The following is a 19,788-nucleotide window of genomic DNA, read 5'->3' on the forward strand; positions in this document are numbered from 1 at the left end:
GAGACCTCGGCTCACCCCAGCCCAGCCCAGCCCAGTGCCTGTCCCTGTCCCTTCCCTCGGCACTGGGGTCACACCGGGGCTGGTGACACCGCTCAGCCTGGTGGCTGTGGGGGTGGGGGACGGGGGACAGGGCCCCTTGTCCGTCTCAGCCGAGCCCTTCCACGCGGTGGGTGCTGGTCCAGCTGCATGAAACAGGATTAGCAGGTCTGGGCTGCTCAGAGAAAGGGAGAGGGGCTCTGATCCTATTTGATAGCCTTGTAATGGTCTTAATTCCCTCTTGCTAAGGGCCAGGATGAGACAGCAGCCCTTTGCCCGGTGTTAACTGGGCTAATCCAGCCCTCCTCCTCCTCCTCCCCTCCTCCCGGAGAATCCACGCTGTGAACACGTAAAAAAACCACACGGGGGACTCCCCATTTCTGGAACACGCGGGGCAGGCAGAGCCGGGCCGGGCAGCGCGGGGCGGGTGCCGAGTGCGAGGGAGAAGCGATTCCCGCAGGAACGCGGGCGCGGGGGGATGGAGGGGACCCTTACCATCCTGCCAGCCGTGCCATTAAGAAGCCAGGCCGTGGCTGGCTCATCTCCGTGATTTCCCGGCGGGACGGGCAGGGAGCAGCCGCGGGCCGCGCTGCCGGCGGGGCCGTTGCTAAGGCCGGGGGTTGCGCCGGAGTCAGACACGCAGACGGATCCTCCCCTGGGATGCGCCCAGACTGACCCTCCCCGGCGGGGACAATGACGGATAGAGCAGCCGAGAGCAGGAGACACCGCCACGGGCTCCCAAACTGGGCCACAGCACATGCAGGGGACGATTCCCACCCCCTCCTCCTCCTCCTCCTCCTCCCCTCGGGTTATTTTCGCTCTTTGTGCCTTGGTTTTGTGCAGAGGATGGGCTGGGCTCTGCAAGGACCGTGCTCGGGCTTTCCAGGAGGTGGGACCAGGAGGTTTTGTTGCCGCAGAGGCTCCGCTGGCACCAGGATTCAGCCTGGCACCTGCTGGCACCTCCCACCGGCCTGGCACGCACCCACCTGAGCCACAGGTGACCCTCTGCCATCCAAACTGAGCTCCCCCTGCCACCCTGCAGAGCTGCTCCCCTCTGGAGCAGCAGGGAATTTCGGAGCAGCTCTCCCCGGGGCTGGCAGCCCAAAGCAATCCAGGGGGGATGGTCCCGAAGGGAGGGATGGTCCCGCTCCAGGGAAGGGGACAGGGACCAGCTCCTACAGGGTTCAGAGCGAGTCTCAGCCCCTGGGTCTCGATTTCCCTTGGGATACAAGGGGACATCACAGGGAACAGCAATGGGATACAGGGAGGCTGCTCTGGGAGGGCTGGGCTTGCCCTCCCTGCTCTGACCTTCTTACCTTGCCCAGCACCGGCTGTCACATCCACACCGGACCTGGAAATGAGGCTGGAAAACACCGGAATCCCCCAAAAGTGGCAGCAGCTGGGGGGTCCCCAACTTGGGGGAAGCCACCAGGCCATGGCTAAGCCGACAGTGCCACCTGCTGCCACCACACACCCGGCCCTGTGTCCCTGTCCCTCACCACGGCAGGGCCTGAACCATCCCCGGGGCTTCCTTCCCTCCTTTCAGGCTTCTCCCAACTTCCATGCAAAGTCCCTCCCCAGCAAACCCACCCCTCTCAGCGTGGGGACCACGAGACACCCCCAGAGAGAGCCTGCAAGTCCAATTCGATTTTTTATTAAATATACATCCTCTCTTGGCACAAATCTCAAAATATATAAACATTATGTAACAAAGTGTCTTCACTGCAATAAAATAGAACTCCAGATCCAAGAAAAGCAGTCAAAACCGACCCACCCACACCCACACACACCGATGGTGAGGACACAAAAGGCATTTTAACAGTGTTTGTGCTAATAAATGCATAGACCACACAGGCAGTGAGCAGTGCTGGGAAACCCTGCAGGGCACGGCATTCTTGGGGGGGGGACACAACAGGAGGAAACAGCCCCTAAAAAGACCCCAAAAAAAAGGCTGTTTTGTAGGAAGGCCACCTCCTCCTCCTCCTCCTCTGGCCCAGTCCAGGTGGGGAGAGTCCAGAAGGTACCCCCAGCTCTCTAAGGAGACCAGAAACCCAGCCAGGAACCTGGGAAGTACCTGCAGAGCCCAGGAACCTGGCCAGGAACCTGGGAAGTACCTGCAGAGCCCAGGAACCCTGTCCAGGCACTGGAGGAATCTCCCTGGGAAGCAATCCCAGCACATCCCCTGCCCACCCAGGACTGGCCCCAGCCACATCAACCCTGCTCAAAGTCTCCTTTCATCTGCTTTTGGGTCACAAGACGAGAGGGTGAAGGTGGTGCCCGAGTCCTTCCAGGTGGAAGGCAATGGGAAGTGCCAGGGGAAGCGATGGAGCTGCTCCTGGAGAGCTCCCAGGGAGCCCCCACACCGCCCACCCCAGGAGGCTGCGGCTCCATCCCCGACCCTCCCACCACGCCGGGCAAACAGGGTTGCAAGAAGCCAGCTCAGATCCCACCCCCAACACCCTCCAGCGACCCTCTGAGCTCCCCAGGAGGACAGGCTGTCCCCAAGGTACCTCCCAGCCAGCAGCCACTGCCAGGGGGCATCGCTGGAGGTACCACAAGGGAACCACACCGAGCAGCAGCATCTCAGGGAAGGTGCTGGGACAAGTGAAGGTGCTAAACTGGACAAGTAGCTCGAGAAGCTTCCAAAAAAACCCCCTCCCTTCCCATCGCTCAGTGCCTTTAAAACTTCTTGTGTCCCCCCCCAGAAGCATCAAGCCCTACGAGGTTGGGCTGAAGAGCTGAAGAGCTGCAGTTCGGTCGTTTTGGATGCATTTATTGGACCTGATTTTCTCCAAGTGCTAGTGCAGGGCTCAAGGTGCAGAAGCAGGAGGGAAGGAGGGAGAGAAGAGGGGCAAAAAAAAAAAAAGCACAAATTCCTGTTTGAGTGTAACTCATTAAAGGAACCACGGGGGAAACGTGACGTGGCAATAAAAAGCAGTTTGAAGAAGGACAAAATGAAAAAGTGGGGGATTGCAGTAGTAGCAAAGAAGTTCTAAAGGAAAGAAGGAGTAGAGGATACTCCTGTTTGACTTGTCTCCTTTCTCAGGGCTAAAGGCAAAGGACCTTCTTGGCCAGCACACAGATATCCCCCTTCCCAAAGCAGGACACCTCATTCCAGGCAGCAGAGAGATCTGGAACACGTCTCAATTCATGCAAGGAATAAGAGAAGGGAAGAGAACACTCTGTTTCTCCCTTTCTACATTCAAATCAGAGAAAAGAACAACAACAAAAAAAACCCCACTATTTAAAACAACCCAAAGCAGTAACACACAGTTACTTCAAACACTTCTGCCCAAGAAAACAAAAGCACCAAAACCACCCTGGACTGAATTCAAAGCTCTGCCTCTGAACAAACACTCAGCCTGCAGAACTTGGAAAAAACAGGTTTGGCTCAAATTCCATTGAATGAAAATCAGGTGCAGCTGCTAATTTAAGGAACAACTTCCCTTGGCCCAGTGCTTGCCAGTTTGGCTGTGCTTGCTCCTCAGCTCCAGGTTCTGGCTGTGAGGTGGGGATTCCAGGCTCAGCCTCTTCCAGAGGATTCCCATCCTTATAATCCACTGGCTGCACTCCTGACAGGGCAGAAGATTCCCTGTGCACACCTGCCCTCCCATTCACTCCCAAACAAGGGGCCAGCCATCCAGCAAACCCCTTCTCAGACAACACACTCAGGAGGAATCAAAGCACCTCTGTGGCCAGGGGGGCTCAGTGATGCTCAGCATCTTTGGATGCTCTCAGATGATCCACTATTCCATGGAGCAAAGGAACCAGCTCCAAGCTGGATGTCACAGTTCACCTTCTCCTCCTCCTCCTCCTCCTCCTCCCTGGCTGTGCAGAAAGGAAGGAGCTGCCCAGGCTGGGAGGGGACTGGGCGTGGATCGGACACACAAACTGCTCCTCACACACACTTCCCAAATCCCTGCACTTGGGAAGCGACGATTCCCTCCCTGGGCTGGGCAAGGTGAAGACAAGAGCGGGATAATTGGCTTCTCCATTGGAGAAAAGAAATCAGGAGCTCTTGCAAGGACCGACCAAAGCTTCCCCCTCACGAAGGGAGGGAGGGGCTGAGATCACCTTCTGTCAGCAAAGGACACGCAGGGCTCGTGGCCATCGCCTCCACGGGCCCTTCCTCACCCCCACTGACAGCTCTTTGACTGCAGACCAGGGGGCTGCAGCCAAGGGATGCAGAAATCACCATTTCTGGGCTTGGAGGCAGGGGCTGCTGAGGTTAACACCCAGCCAGCAAAGCCTGATCCATCCCAGCTCTGGGAACCACACGTCAATACCCCGGCGTGCCAGCTCTGGGCCGTGCCCGTGACAAGTGGAGGTGCTTGATTCCTAAGGAAATATTTGGCATCAGAAGCAAGTTCTGCTCCAAAGAACAAGTGCAAAGACAAAAGGGAGGAGAAGGCTGCTTCTACCAGCTGTGCAATTACCTCCATTCCCACTGATCTGTGACACGAGGCTCAAGCTACGACGGCTAAAACACAAACACCAGGAAAGGACAGATCCTAATTCATGTTTTTCTTTTTATACATTATGGACTGTGCAGGCTGAAAGGGGAACTTTTAATCTTGGTTTAGCTAATCTGATTCTCAGGGAAGTCTGAAGTTTGCTCTGACCTCTCTTGCACTCCAAATTCAATAGAGGAACGGATCACAGAACAACCCCACCCCCCAAAAATCTCCATTTCCCTGAAAACTGATTTGAAACACAAACACCAAAAGCTTCTTCACCATTAATTTCCAAATTACAGGTGGAAGTGATTGGCACTATAGATCATTCCTGAAAGGTCAGCACTGGCTGTGGTGCCCATAATCCCAAGGACCAGGCTGCTCCAGGAGAATTTTAGGAATAGGAAAGCACGTGGGGTGAGGCGTGGATGAACAAACAGAGGTGACACGACCTACACAGCAGGTACCAAAAGACAACAAGGTTGTTCAGAAGCAGGGCCAGAAGCTGGAATCAGCTCCCAGGCTGGTTCCACCACACAGGGACAGCAAAGTCAGGTATTTGTTCTCACGTGGTGCATAGAGCAGCAACAATAATACTGAAGGACAAAACTGCTGAAATCTGAAGGATGTAACACGCCCTCTCTCCTAGTGCATCAACACTGCAGGCTGTCAGAGCCCTTGGAAAACGCTGCCTCCAGACCAGGACAACATGGAAGGGTTTGGGCAGCCCCGAAACGCGACTGAGGTTGGAGTCAGCCCAGCCCTGACCCGACGACGGCGACAACACACACGAGAATTCCATTTACAGAACGGCTCAGAACTCCCCTCCCCTGCTGCCCACAGTCTTTGGTAATCTCAGAGACACCACAAACAAGGGGGATTCACGCAGCTCAACCCAAAAAAAGCGAGAGGAACGGCCGAAGAAGGGCAGAGAAACACTCAGCTTCCAGGAGGAGAGCGCGCTCCCAGCTCACAGGAGCACGCGGAATTCCCTCCAGACTAACTGGAATATTGCACTTGGCAGGCTGCCTCCAGCCAGAGCACGTGTTCTGGGGGCCACAAACCGCCTGCCAGGAGCAGCAGCCACTTCCCACATCCCGGGGTGGGGAGGTGGTCATTCCAACAGCACCGAGCCCCCTCTTCCATCGTCCGCCGCTCCCTCTGCCCATGGAGCCCAGGGAGGAGCAGGAGCAGCACGGGTTGGTTCTGGGAGGCTCCACTCCTGGCACCAGAGTCAAGCAGAAGGGTGAGGCAGCTGCTTTAGAGGACTCAGCCCTTGCAGGACCGGAGAGAGGGGGGGATTTTGTTTAGGGCAGAGTCCCCCTTCGGGCCGAGGTTTCCGAGGAACTCGAGACGCTCGTTAGGAAGGTCAAAAAAAAAAACCAAAAAAACAAAAATCCAGGGGGACAACAGGAAAACCAAACAAGGCAGGCGAGTTCTGAGCTGCGGGAGGGCACGGGCGAGGCGAGGGCATCGCTCTTCCTACGCCGAGGGGCCGAGGGGATCACGGCACTACCTCTCCACGCCGGCGCCGCCCTGCAGCTTCCGCAGGAGGATCTGCGTCAGGTCGAAGGTGGTGAAGCTTATCCCCACTGCAATCGGCCCTTTGACCCAGTTCATGCTGAGGCCCTTGTACAAGCCCCGGATCAGTCCCTCCTCCCTGACGATCTCCTGCATGGTGAGCAGGATGGAGCTGTAGGTGTGTCCCAGCACCCCGGCCGTCTGCATGCGGCGCCGCACCACGTCCAGCGGGTACGAGGCCGACTGCCCGATGAGCCCCGCGCAGGCTCCGAACAGCAGCCTCTCCGGGGGGGAGGGCTGGGCCTTCCCGCTGTGATCTGAGGGAGGGGGGAGAGCAGCAGAGGGTAGGAAATTCTTGGTGGTAAATACCCCTGGGAAAAGGGAGCGCCCAGAGCTCAGCGCTGTTCCCGAGTCCTTCCACGCCCGGGAATTGCGGCTTCTCGGCCCTTCTGCGGGACTCGGGTTCCCTGCAGCTTCGTGGCCTGGAGCTGGAGAGGCTCCCGAAGCTCCACGAGACACACTTTGCAGCTGGCTCCAAGGCCAGGGAGAGGATTTGCAGCCCCTCCATCCAAACACCTGGAGTTGGCCCCAAAGCTGCCCCCAAACCTTTATGTGCACCCCCCCCTCAATTCCAACACTTGGAGTTGGCCCCAAACCTTTACCTGACCCATCCAATTCCAACACCTGGAGCTGGCCCCAAACCTTTACCTGCCCCCTCCAATTCCAACACCTGGAGTTGGCCCCAAACCTTTACCTGATCCCCCAATTCCAACACCTGGAGCTGGCCCCAAAGCCTCCCCCAAAAAGCAAACTTTTACCTGCCCCCTCCAATTCCAACACCTGGAGCTGGCCCCAAAGCCTCCCCCAAACCTTTACCTGATCCCCCAATTCCAACACCTGGAGCTGGCCCCAAAGCCTCCCCCTCAAAAAGCAAACCTTTACCTGCGTGGACTTTCTTGAGTGTCTCGTAGGTGAAGAAGCTCAGCCCGGCGTAGGGGATCACCCCCAGGATGGTGGGGGTAAAGCCCCTGTACAAGGTTTTCAGCCCTTCCTCCCGGGATATCCGGATGAAGACGTGCACAATGCTGCTGTACCTGCCACGTGGACACAGGGGAAAGCAAACCTGGGCTGGTTAGAGGCTGGAAACACTCCAGGAAATATTCCCTAAGCAGCACTTTCTGAAGGATCAGCCATTAATTAATTGGGCCCTGAGCTCATCAGACAGCTCAGAAGGGATTTCAGCAGCAAACGGAGACACCAATCCCTGGCTCTCCCACAGCCCTTCCACCACTTGTGTTCCATCTGCTGGATCTTTCTGGAAGCACCAAGTGGTCTCCTAAAGAACCCAACACACGGTTTCCAGCAGTGAGGTCTCCCAGTATCCATCTCCTTCCAGACCCAGGGCTCTGGTCCTTCAGCCAGTGCTCAGAGCCCAGAACAAGAGGTTTATTGCACCAGAGGCTCTGAGTAAGAAGCGACCCAGAAAAATGGGAGTGAAGTCATGTGACCTTAAAAAAAAAATTAAATCCAGAAAATGGGAATAAAGGCATCCGACCTTAAAAAACCCACAAGCTGTGCATTTGGGTGGTGGCTGTAGGTGTTGTGGTGAGGCACTTACATCTCCTTGGGCGTGACGGCCATGCGGGCACGGACCATGTCCAGGGGGTAGGTCACCATGGCAGCCGTGGTGCCCGCCAGGGAGCCAGCAATGAACCGAGGGAAGGGGGTCAGGGCCCTGCAGGAGGGGACAGAGCAGATCAAACGTGTCACCTGGACAGGGAAAACGCTCTGGAGAACGGCTCTGCTCCACCTGATCCCAAATCCCTGCTCCGCCTGATCCCAAAAACCTGCTCTGCCTGATCCCAAAAACCTGCTCTGCCTGATCCCAAAACCCTGCTCTGCCTGATCCCAAAAACCTACTCTCCCTGCTCCGCAATCCTGACCAAATCCTTCCCTTGGGCCCCCAAACACCCTGTCCCTGACCTCATCCTTCCATTAACCCCCCAAACACCCTGTCCCTGACCCCATCCTTCCATTAGCCCCCCAAACACCCCATCCCTGACCCCATCCTTTCATCAGTCCCCCAAACACCCTGTTCCTCACCCCATCCTTTCAGCAGTCCCCCAAACACCCCATCCCTGACCCCATCCTTCCCTTGGCCCCCCAAACACCCCGTTCCTCACCCCATCCTTCCCTTGGCCCCCACCCCCACCCCGTTCTTTAAGCACACCACATCACACCGCCCCGCTTGGGGCTGGCACAGCTCTGTGCCAGCAGAGCTCCCCAGCAGGGCAGCAGCTCCCTCCCTCGGGGCTCCTCCTGCATCCTTACTTTCCCTGGAAGCCGTAGTAGCTGCCCAGGAGCTGCTTGTACTCCTCGTGCGCGCAGAACTGGATGGCGGCGTAGGGGATCACGCGGACCATGGTGGCCGAGTTCCCCCTCCAGAGGCTCCAGAAGCCCTCGTTGAGGTAGGTGCGGTAGATCAGCCTGTAAGCTTCCTGCAGGGAGAGCAGGGCAGCAGGGGGGCTATCCAAACAATCCAAACAATCCAAACAATCCCGGGGGGAAGAGGCCACCCCCTACGGATTGACCTCTGCAAAGCCCCCCCACCCCGAGCGCAACCCCGACTGCTCCGAGCGAGGCACGTCCAAGGGAAAGCACAGGAGGAGTTTTCCACCCCAGGCATCTTCGTTTTCCCTCAGCTCAGAACCTCCCTCAACCCAAATTAACCTTATGAGGGCAAGGCAGAAACGTTTGGGGTCACAAACACCAGTGGGGCACGTGTGGAACGGCCCAAATGCGGCATAAAAAAAACCACCCCACAGCAAGACTGGCAGAGATTTAATTCCCTGTAAATGCTGAAATAACTCCTGTGGTGGTGGGAGGAAAGGAAAAAAAATTAAAATCACTGGAGTAGGTCCCAAAAAACAAGCCCTGAGTGATGTCACACTTAACGTCAGGTAAAGCCAGGAGGATGAGCGAGGACTGAGCCCCTCGGTGCCACCAAAAATCCAATTAAAAACTGCCCTCTAATCAACAAGGCTACTCCCAGCCTTTCCCTCTGTGCTTTTCACTGAGTCCTCCTAATAAATCCCAAGCAAGAAAGTCAAATGAAGGCAAACAAAAGATGCTGTTGGAGCTGTTACTGCCATTAATCAAGAGGGCAACAGCAGACAAGACACATCACCTCACCTTGGCAGAAAATCTTTTTGAAGACACTAAAAAGAGGGGGAAAAAAAAAAAAAAGGAACGTTAAGCCTTGCAATACATTTGGATGGATCAAATACAAATAAATAAATACGATAAATAAACCATACAGGTGTTTTATCTAAGGGATAAAAAGAGAAGCAAAAGAATTAATGCAGGAGGGAGCAGAGGGGGTGGGGGTTTAACTAAGGGTAACTAGCACAGAAGTCAGTTTGCGCCACACACCACTAAACCAAGGGTACAAACACAAAAATTAATTTAAAACCAACACTTCAGCAGAGCATTTCCATGCCCTGACTCCAAACAGACCGCTTGGTTGGAGCTGGAGGCTCCAGCACGGAACGGGGCCGTGCGGAGGCTCCACGCACGAGCGGCTCCATCCCAGCCCGGCTCCCCTCCCTGCACCCGCTCCCACTGACAGCACCCCCCTAACCAGAGGCATTTGGGAGCAGGGTTTGTTCTCCTGGCAGCCCCTGCTTTGCCCTGCGAGCAGGAAGGCCGGGCCGGCTCGGGGCCGGCGCCGCTAACGAAGCGCGCGCCCAATTAAGCGGCTGCCGCGGCTTCTCCCCCGCTCGTCGGAGGTTTGGAACCTCTCAAGTGCATCCAAGGATCACATGCAAATGAGCTTTCACCCCCCTGCTCCTTTATGCCAATCATCACTTTTGGTTTTTTGCTTTGGTTTTGTTTTTTTTTTTCAGGAAATGAATCCAATTGTGATGGAAAAGAAGCTCCTCTCCCTCCGCCACAGGAAAATTCAGAGTATGTGGAAACCCAGGAGGATTTGGGTTGGAAGGGACCTTAAAGACAGCCTAGTTTTGACCCCCTTCCACCGGCCCAGCTTGCTCAGAGCCCCATTTTTCAGTCTCTGGTTAAGGGACAACCCTCCCCGCAAACCAATCCAGCTTCAGCTTGGGTAGGAAACTCCAACACCTCAATCCCCTCCCTCCAGAGCCCCCACAGCTCCTTGTGTTCCCCCTGGAGCGCTGGGGAAGGGGCTGGCTGAGCAGATCAGAGGAGCTGGTTTGGGCCCTGCCCACCATAATAAGGAGTATTTTTGGAGAAGCCAACAGGACTCACCTTGGAACATGATTTTTGTCCTATCCAGGGGAGCCACTGCAGTTTTAGCAACAGCACCAGCCAGTGCACCAGACATCAGGGAGTTGAGCACCTTCTTCTTCTCCTGGTTATCCTGGAACAGAGCATTGCTCAGTAGGACACAGCCAACCCCAAGCATAAGGAGCAATATTTCACCTTTGCTGTGGAATTTATCCCCTGTTCTCCAGGATTTGGGTTAAAATGCTTTACTGCATTTCCAGGCTCGTGGCCTGGTCCCAGCTCTGCCACCAGGACACAGCAGGGAATCCAGCCCTGCCTGGCAGCGATGCCTCTTCCCAAGGGGATGGAAACTCTTGGCTCTCCCCAGAGGAGCACAAGTTACACATTCCATGGCTGGCACACACCCTCTGATGATCCTTCCCTGATCAACTTGGTGCCTCCTCTGGACTTGCTCCAGCAGCTCCACGTCCCTGCTGTGCTGGAGACCCCCGAGCTGGATGCAGGATTGCAGGTGGGGGCTTGGAATTCCCCCCCCTCATCCCCCTCCTTCCCACGCTGGTTTTGGTTCCCCAGAACCTCGTGCTCTCACCTCTGCTGGGAGATGGGCTGCTGTGACCGGCTCCACATCCTTTGGGAAATCCACTGGACCCTCTCTCACACCATTACCCATTACCAGTTGCACTTCCAAGCGGGCAGAAGGGTTATGGCTCCTGCGTGGGGAACAAAAACCAACGGAAAGCGTCAAAAAAACGGGAAACATCCAGGTAAGGAAAGCCCAGCAAGGGCTGACACACTCCCAGCAGGAAACCCCTCTCCAAGCTCCCATGTGGAGAGCATTCCCAGGATCCTCCTGCAATTCCCTGCCTTTAAGGTGTGAGTGGATGTGTGGGGGGGGTTGCTTTGGTGCCGTGTCAAACCTGTGTCAATCAATCACACATTCACCTCTCCCACCCCACAAAGGGCTCAGCTGCAGGAGGCACCACCAGAACACCCAACACCTGCAGGATGGGGAAGGATCAGGGCCCTGCTCTGCCCTCTCACAGCCAGGATTTCGGTTGCTATTCCCCTGCTGAGCAGCTAGATATCAGAGGAGGAATTTAAAACCCTGCCCCTGGAAAAGGAGGGGTGTGGGGAGGAGGAAAACAGTGCCAGGAGCAAGTCCCCAAAGCCTGGCATGAGCAAGTGCAGGTTATTTTAGGGAAGGGAGAGAGATCCAGTGGCTCACACGTGCCAGGAAGGCTGTTCTGAGGACACCAGGGACTTGACCTGAAGCAGCACATCAGTGATTTTAGGGCTCCCTCTCCTCACAGCTGCACCATGAAAAGCAGAAATACCTGCCAGTTGGAGCTGCAGAGTGCAGATGCTGAGAGAATGCTTTGAAGACAAGCTTTTCTCTTTTTTTTAAGCTTTAAATTTCTAATATTTCTGCTTTTTTACAGGGTAGGGGTTTTTTTCCACCACCCAAGTTTGGGGTTTTTTTTTTCCCATTCTTAATTATCCAGAAATGGAGGAGCTGCAGCTGGAAAAAACCCCGGGGTGGCACAGAGAGAGGTGGCCCTGGAGTGGTGAAAGCTTCTCTTCACCTGCTGGAGCTTTGGGAAGACACAAATCCCACCTGTTTCCAACTCCTGAAGGGGTTTTCTCCCCAAAAAAAAGGTCACTCAGAGAGCTTCTAACTCCTGATACAACCCAAGCATCAGCAGTGCTGGCACCCAGGAGGTTCCCTCACAGAACTTTGGTCCTGGGAGCAAAAACCCCCTCCGGGGTGGAGCCCAGAGATGATCCCACAGCACAGCAGAGCAGAGCACTTGATTATTTCTTGAAGAACAGTTAATTATCTGTCATTGCTGCCCGCAGCCATTCCCTTTCCTCCTCCTTCCTTCTCATCTCACCTTGCCCGGGAAACGCCTCGTAAAATGAAAGGAAGCTTTGCAGCCAAGGAAATCACAGGTGGAGGGAGATATTTCTCTCCCTGGCTCCAACAAAGGAATGTAGGTCACCATATCAGATTTATCTCTGCCAAAAATAACACACACACACACACATAAACCACATACAACCCCCCAAAAATAGAAACGGTGCTAAAGGGCTTGGGGATGCAAAATGCAACTTTTTTCAAGTCTGATTTTAAAAGATGATTGAGAAAGAGACGCCCGAAAGGGAATTTGCAAAACTGATGTTAAAGCCTTTGACTTGTTTTTGGCACTTGCACGGGCACAAAGAGGAGATGCATTTTATTTTTAGTGCCCTGAGCTCACCAACACCTGTTCTATGCTCAGTTTTACACACTAAACTGCCCCCATTGCTCTGCAGGCTCCAAACACCCAGAGGCTTCCAGGTAAAAATAGCATTTATTTATTGTTCTTATTCCCATGTGCTGATGGAAAGCAAGGCAGCTGTGCTTTATTTTGGGGCTGGGCTGGGCTCTGGTGTCAGGGGGTTATTTTGACCCATAATGCACATTTGTTGGAGCCACACTGAATGAAGGTTATCTTCAAATTCAAAAAGTGAATTTAAAGTTTTGGGGTGAATTTGTAACGCCAGGCACTGCTCTGCACATGTATCACCCCACAAGCCACTGAAAGCCACGTGGGTATTTTTGAAATCCCTGTATTTTCATCCTGCTCCCTACACAGTCATTCCCTCTGTTTACAAAGCCACAGGCAACCAGAAAAAAAAATAGCTGTGGATTAGATTTTTTTTTTTTTAATGACACACTACTGGGTTATTTATATCAGAGTTACACAAGGGCCTTGTCACACATCTGGATCCTGAGGGCAGAGCAAACCATTCCCCCCCTGAAGGAACCAGGCAGGGAAAGTGCTGGCAGAGGGGAGTGTGGAAGTTCGAGGGGTTTAATGAGTAACACATCCCGTGCTTTGACAATTCCTGATCGTTGATGGAGGGTGCAGAGCCCTCCCCTCACATCCAGCAGAGTGCTCTGCCCTGGATTAACACAGATTAAAGATTTCCCAAGCTGAGGGGAAATGGGGAATCTCAGGCCCCTCCTTTCTGGCAGCCCAGACAAAACTGAGGTTATTAAAATGGCCAAGCTCTGCCTGTGATGGCCCTCTGGACCATGGGAGCCTTCCCAGGTTTATCCTGGTGTTCCAGCAACTGCAGGAGCACCTGGGCATTAAAACAACCTTCCTTCCCCACATTCCAGGGGATGCACAAAGAGTTTTCCCCTTCCCTTTTCCCAGCTTTCCTTGGTACTCCTGGGCGATTCCACCCCGCTGTCAAACCCCGAGTCACTCCCCCTGCTCTTCCTGCTGCTGGGCTGGAGTAAAAGGACAGAGAAGACAGAATCCAGTTATTCAGGTGATAAATCAGCTGATAAAGCAGCCTGGGAGGGACAAGGACTTACAGGGAGGAGCCAATTTACTGCCCAGAGAGGGTGAAGGTTCACAAGCACCAACTCCGTCCACGCCACTCCTGACTCCAGCCATGGTGCTCAATTCCAGCTATTTATTTTGGTTATTTTAACAATTATATTTTTATAATCAAGCTTTATAATGGCATTTCTATAACTGTGATTTTATAACTGCATTTCTGTAATTGTATTTCCAAAGAATTCCATTTTAAACCATCCTCACCGTAATGAGCCCCTCAGCACAAGAGTCAGTGACTTCCACAACTAAAAAACCAGCACAAACTCCCCCACATTTTGTTAATAACTCCAAATTAAACCTTCTTTAAAAGTCTGCCTTCCCAACCTGCCTGAAATCCCTCCTTTATGGATTTTCCCAGCTTTCCCATGGCAGGGAAATACCAACCCCCGGGGGGGAAGAAGATCAGAAAGAAGGGCAGGGGGTTTGGAACTGGATGATCTTTATTATTTGGGTCCTTCCAACCCAAACAATTCTGGGATTCCACCAAAGGAGGGTGGAACAGGTGGGGCTCAGGCTTTGCTCCCAGGGAACCTGAGCAAACAAGTCGTGCCAGGGGAGGTTTAGGTGGAATATTGGGAAAATCTCTCCATGCAAAAGGTTGTCCAGCCCTGGAACAGGTGGGGTCACATTCCTGGAGGGATTTAAAAGCCAGGAGGAGGCACCTGGGACATGGGCAGTGGTGGCCTTGGCTGGACTTGATCTTGGAAGGGTTTTTTTCCCCCGCCCCCGACCTCAACAATTCCGTGCTCGCTGGAAAACATGTTTGTGTGATGTTCCCCGGTGGAATTTAGATCTGTCCCAAAGCACTGAGATCTCTGAGGGGAATTATCATCTCCCCAGCAAAGCAGAGCAAACAGCAACCAACAGTTATTTGCTGAGAAATGTTTGCTTTTCTCCCCCCAAACCTGAACAACCCCAGCAGGAATTACCAGAACAGTTCCAAGCCCGTGCCCTGTGACAGGGAAGGGCAGAGCTGTGCCTTTGATGCTCACAAAATTCACTGGATTCAAGGAGAAATTTCGGGGCTGAGGAGATGCAGACAGAAAATTAAAGACTTTTCAAATTGAGCAACTGGGAGCAGCACATCCCACTCTCAGCCCACAGACACGACCCACACGATGCCACAGTTCACCTCTGGGGCATAATCTCCATTTCCTTCAGGTAAAGCCCCTTGTATAACTCCAGTCAGACATTCCAGCTTCCCTCATTGCTCAGTTATCCAGCTCCTAACTCCTTTTTTTTTTGTTTTGGTTTTAGTTTGTTATGTCATTAACGTGGCTAATGAAAGCACATAATTAAATCAGCAAAGAAGAAAACCCAGAAGGCTCCTGCAGGAACATTCACACGTTTTTCCCAGGCAGGCTGAAGTGACCCAGGGAAGTTGCTCAATTAGGTTTCCTTCAATTGTTGTTGTTAAATTGAGCAATTGAGTCTGACAGAGAGAGAGAGAGAACGTGGTAAAAAGTGAGATTACTGCAGCCTTAAACTCACCCTTGGAGCAAAAGCATCACCCAAAGATCACAGGAAATCACGGGAAAAAAGGGCTGAAAACGCTCAGAAAGGGATGAACTCTGAGCAGATGGGCCCTGGAGGTCCAGCTTTGCCTTCCAGTTTGATCAAGCTGCTAAAAATCAAGCCCTGCAGCCCCAGCCCTGCTCAGCCACATCATCTCCTCGCACACAAATCCAGCCCCAAAACACCAGCTGGGAACAGTCCAGAGCCCCCCTTCCCTTAAAGACCTGGATAGAAACTATTGGAATAATTTTTAGGGGATCACTGCCCCAAAAGACTCCCTAAATTACAATATCTGGAAGAGTTTAATTTTCTCACAGCTCCTCCTGCCTCCCCCGAGACAAAACTCGGGTCTGCCAATAAAAACCCGGCACGGGGATCCAAATTCCTGGCGTGGTTTTGGATGATCTGACCCGAATTGGGGGCACTGGGAAATGGTTCAACCCAAAGCCCTGCGAGCAGAGGCAGCTGATTATTCCGAGTGCTGGAGCTCTGAACAGAGCTGGGAAGGAGCCCCAGGAGCCGAGGGAATCTTGGCAAGGGAAGACAGAGCTTTCATTCTTCAGCTGCTGAGAGGAGCCTGTTGCTGGGAACACCTCAGCTTGTGTTTTCCACAGCCAAAAGCTGGAGAGCTGCTCTTATCTGCCAGGCAGAAACCGCCTTTATCTGAGGGAGGACACGGCCCTGCAGCCAAAGAGGGGGGCTGAACACTCTCCACGGGTCAGGGAGCAATTCCCTTCCTCCAGGAGAAGGTAAGGAAAACGAGCAGCCCACCCACCTACCCCACAAATCCTCAGCCTGAACACTCCTCAAAAAAAAAAATCACTTTTCCAAGGTGAACACCACGAGGAAAAGACAATAAAATATCATCCACAGCTCATGCCAGCACAGATCCTGCACAGATTGATCTCAACATCCCCACACATGAGGTCCTGAAGGGGCAAATCCCAGCCTGGGTGACGTTTTTAAACGAGATTATTTGGAATATTAGTGATTCCCCCCCCCCCAGTCACTACACAGGCAGTGCTCACCAGGAACTGCTTCAGCACACACAGCCACTGCAATCTCTGCTCTAAACCCCCACCCCAAGCAGTTTAAACTGTGAAAAAGGGAAAATAAGGGATTAAAATCCTCCATCCTGAAGCCACAGCCATGCCAAGAAGGTGCCATTCCCCTCAGGGCAACGATTTCCACACTGATGGAGCCCAGGAGATCAGGAGCTGCCTTCCCCCCCCCACTGGGTGTTGTGCTCACTCTGCTTCAAATTTGGCAGGATTTGAAGCTCAGCATCACCTCTGCTCAGCCAAAACGCTGCAGGTTTCACCTAAATTGGGTTATTTGGTGGTAGCTCAGGCCTGGCAGCACCACCACCACCAAGGAGCAGCAGATTTAAAGCACAGCTACAGAGCAAAGAGCTCCTTAAAACCTTATTTACATGGTGGCCTGGAACGAGCTCTTTGCATCTCAGATCACCTCTCAGCCCCAGGCAAAATGTAACATCCTTTTCCAAGCCCGGGAATGTCGATGGATCACCTGGAAAAGGGCACTGCAGGGTGAAGAACTGGCATCAGTTGTGTAGGGGGGAAAGTACAAACCTGAATCAACTTTCCTGTCACTGGCAGCAAAGCTGCTCGAAGGAAATCATTGCTGGTTCTCTCCAAACCTGTCTGACCTGCACCCAACCACACACTCAGGGCTGGGGTTTCTGCCTTCTGGAACCTCCTGGACACACCAGACACATCTGAAACGTGCCCTCCCTTAACAAGGCAGGGCTCCAGCCCCCCTCAAAAAAACCCCAGGCCAATTCTTGCAGCTCCTGACTCATGTTCTGGGCTTATCAAGGGCCCAAACTCCCTTGTCTGAAGCAATCACTGGGGCCAGAGTTCCTGCTGAAACCCAACACCAAGGACAGCCCCAGTGCCCCCTCTCTCCCCAGCACCCACATCCAGAGGTCCTGAACAATCCTTTTGACTTGGCTGGTTGAAAGAAAACCAAGTGTTGAGCGCCCACAGCTCCAGGAGGGTGTAAGGATGCTCAGCCCCCCAGAGTCCAGCCCTGGTGTTTTAGACACTCAGGTTATTTTTAAGTACCTTCACCCCCAGGTTCTTGGTGTGATCATATCAACCCTCTGGTACCTTTATTACAGCCTCTCCTTCCTCAGCTGGTTTCCAACACCCACAGACATCTCCTCTGTTCCTTCACACACCCCCCCTTCTCCAACCTGGAGTCATTTCAGCCCCACAATGTTTCCAAAACACTCCAAATTCATCAGACCACAGGGGAAAAAAAAAAAACCAAACCAAACAAACACCGGAGGAGCAAAACAACCTCCAGCCAAGAGCTCTGCAGCTCAGGCGACCGTGAAGCAGAAGAACCCAAAGCAAAGTGACAGCAGGTTCCAAACCCACCCTGAATTACCAGCCAACAGGAAAAACACACACCAAGCACGTCTGCAGCGCACACAGACGCATCTCCAGTGCCTCCAGGCCTCGGGGGAGCCCAGGTTTAAGGTCATCACGGGCAGAAGAGAAGGTGGAACTGTGTTTATTAACCCTGCACCAGCATTTCCAGCACTTCCCAACTGACTTTTCACGTTACAGTTTAAACCCGGTCCTTCCATCCCCGCCTCTGGAGGCAGAGCAGGGAAGTTTCCCCCCCAGCTCTGCAAGTTTTTGCTGGTGCTGAAGTGGGAGAAGCAGGAGGGGATCTCTGTTTGACACCTCCGTGCCCTCTGGTACCTGTCCCTCAGCACAGAGACACCACTGCACCTCATCTCCAGGTTCATTCCAATTTACAGAGCCCAAAATCCCGTCTGGCACGTGGGGCTGAGCCCTGATCAGGAGGCTCTGAAGGGAAGAGGAGCCTGAAAGCTCAACACAGACAGCGACACCCCACACCTGAGAGAGGGCACGGGCTGGCAGGGGGGGACAGGAGGTGGGCAGGGGGACAGGTGGGCAGGGCAGGAAGGGGGTTGGCAAGGAGCAGCGAGGTGAGGCAGGGGGGAGGGAGGTGCAGGCAAGGGCAGAGTAAGGAGGGCAAGGCAAGGGGCGAGCAGCAGGGCAGGCAGAGGGAAGGTAAGAGGAAGGTAAGGCAAGGGAAGGTAAGGGAAGGCAAGGCAGGTCAGGCAGGCAGGTCAGGCAGGCAGGGAAGGCAAGGCAGGTCAGGCAGGCAGGGAAGGCAAGGCAGGTCAGGCAGGCAGGGAAGGCAAGGCAGGGAGGGAGGAAGGGCAAGGGAAGGCAAGGCAAGGCAAGGCAGGGCAGGCAGGGAGCGCAGCCCGCACCCCCCCGGTTACCGGGCCGGGCCTCTCGGCGGTGCCGCCGCCCGGGCTGGGCTCGGCCGAGGCCGCTCTCCCGCAGCTCGGGCCGGCCCCGGGCCCGGCTCCAGCCGCTCCCTGAGCTCCCGGGAGGGGTTGCGGCCGGAGCGGCCGGAGCCCCGCGGGGCCGGGCCGGGCCGGCACGGGGTGACCCCGCGGGAGGCCGCGCCAATGTCACCCGGTGCCTCCCGCTACCGCACAGCCCGGGGCCACCCGGCCCAGGGCCACGGTGAGGTGCGGCCAGGGCGGTGCCAGCGGCCGCGGCGGGTCCTTGTCCCAGCCCCTGTCCCGTCCCGGTCCCGTCCCGCACTCACCGGCTCCGCTCCGCTCCGCCTCGGCCGCCGCCGCCGCCGCCAGGCCGCCCCCGCTGCGCCGCGGGAGGCGGGGCCCGGCCCGCCGCGGGGCCAATCAGCGCGGGGGAGAGCGGGACGCCCGCCGAGTGACGGCGCAGGCGGCCAATCGGAGGGGGGAAGGGGCGGGGACAAAGGGGAGGTGGGCGGGGCGTGCGGTGTGTCCGCACCGGGCGGGGGCGGCGGGGACGGAGCGGGGAGAGACGGACCGGGGACAGAGCGGGGGACAGAGGGGGACAGAGCGGGGACACCGACCGGGGAGGGACTGGGGATACTGGGGAGAGACCGGAGATGCCGCCCAAGGACAGCGGGGAGAGCCCCGGAGATCCCGCCCTGTCCCACCCGTGATCCCGCCCGGCTCTGCCCCGGGGGCAGCCCCGGTGTCCAGCCCGGCCCCGGTACCACCCGGTCCCCCCGGGATAACCCCCAGGCACTGCAGGTACACCGGTTACACCAGCACCTGCTTCAAGGGGAAGGGAAGTAAACCCTGTGGGGCAAAGCCCACGCTTGATTCTCCCACAGCCTTGGTGCTGCTTTTCACCCATCCCAGACGCACCAGCAGCCCCCAGGCTGCACCAAACGTGTTCCCCAGAGCGGCCAGCCTCTCCCAAACTCTGGGCACCCCAAGGACTCGGGAGCTCAAAGGTCTCTTCATCCTCTTTTGGTGCCCACTCTGCCCCAAAGCAGGGGGGCACATTCACCTGGAGGTCAGAGTAGTGCCCAAATCCCCCCAGGCTCTTCCCCCAGCACGCAGAGAGGAGCCAGGACAGCCTCTCCTCCCCCAAACACCAGGGTAGGAACCTCTGAAGAACACAGTGACCTTTGCTATCTGCTGGCAGAGACAGCACAGGGCTGCAGGAGGCTTTATGTCCAAGCTCAGCACAGAGGCCTTTCCCCCACCTTTCTTCTCCTGCCTCGAAAAGGGCTCCAGAAAGAGCCAACCACCC

At 55.1% G+C, this 19,788-nt stretch overlaps 1 protein-coding gene across 3 annotated transcripts; it reads right to left on the reverse strand.

Annotated features, from left to right (window-relative positions):
* Window positions 1–1,674: 1,674 nt before the first annotated feature.
* On the reverse strand, window positions 1,675–18,853 carry SLC25A42 (solute carrier family 25 member 42). Of its 3 annotated transcripts, none has more exons than XM_050320888.1 (8): window positions 18,806–18,853; window positions 10,864–10,984; window positions 10,296–10,407; window positions 9,204–9,229; window positions 8,343–8,509; window positions 7,630–7,746; window positions 6,954–7,105; window positions 1,675–6,328 (listed from the first exon to the last, which is right to left on the reverse strand). In XM_050320888.1, exons 2-8 carry the CDS (start codon window positions 10,942–10,944, stop codon window positions 6,003–6,005), a joined length of 981 nt encoding a protein of 326 aa, XP_050176845.1. In that variant the 5' UTR covers window positions 10,945–10,984; window positions 18,806–18,853; the 3' UTR covers window positions 1,675–6,002. The 3 variants fall into 3 exon arrangements, with proteins under 3 accessions (XP_050176845.1, XP_050176846.1, XP_050176844.1); XM_050320889.1 differs by lacking the exon at window positions 18,806–18,853 and adding an exon at window positions 18,471–18,564; XM_050320887.1 differs by lacking the exon at window positions 18,806–18,853 and having other exon boundaries at window positions 10,864–11,175.
* Between the last annotated feature and the right edge of the window lie 935 nt (window positions 18,854–19,788).

This window comes from Myiozetetes cayanensis, unplaced genomic scaffold, assembly GCF_022539395.1.
Source record: "Myiozetetes cayanensis isolate MyiCay16 unplaced genomic scaffold, myiCay2020 scf26, whole genome shotgun sequence".
Taxonomy (NCBI): Eukaryota; Metazoa; Chordata; class Aves; order Passeriformes; family Tyrannidae; genus Myiozetetes; species Myiozetetes cayanensis.

Coding starts and splice junctions, on each gene's coding strand:
- SLC25A42 (XM_050320887.1), bottom strand. CDS start 11,100: ATGGGAGCTTGGAGAGGGGTTTCCTGCTGGGAGTGTGTCAGCCCTTGC. Junction 7,747..8,342: donor TACTACGGCTTCCAGGGAAA/GTAAGGATGCAG, acceptor CCCCTCCTGCAG/GGCCCTGACCCCCTTCCCTC. Junction 6,329..6,953: donor ACTCAAGAAAGTCCACGCAG/GTAAAGGTTTGC, acceptor CCCCTCCCTCAG/ATCACAGCGGGAAGGCCCAG.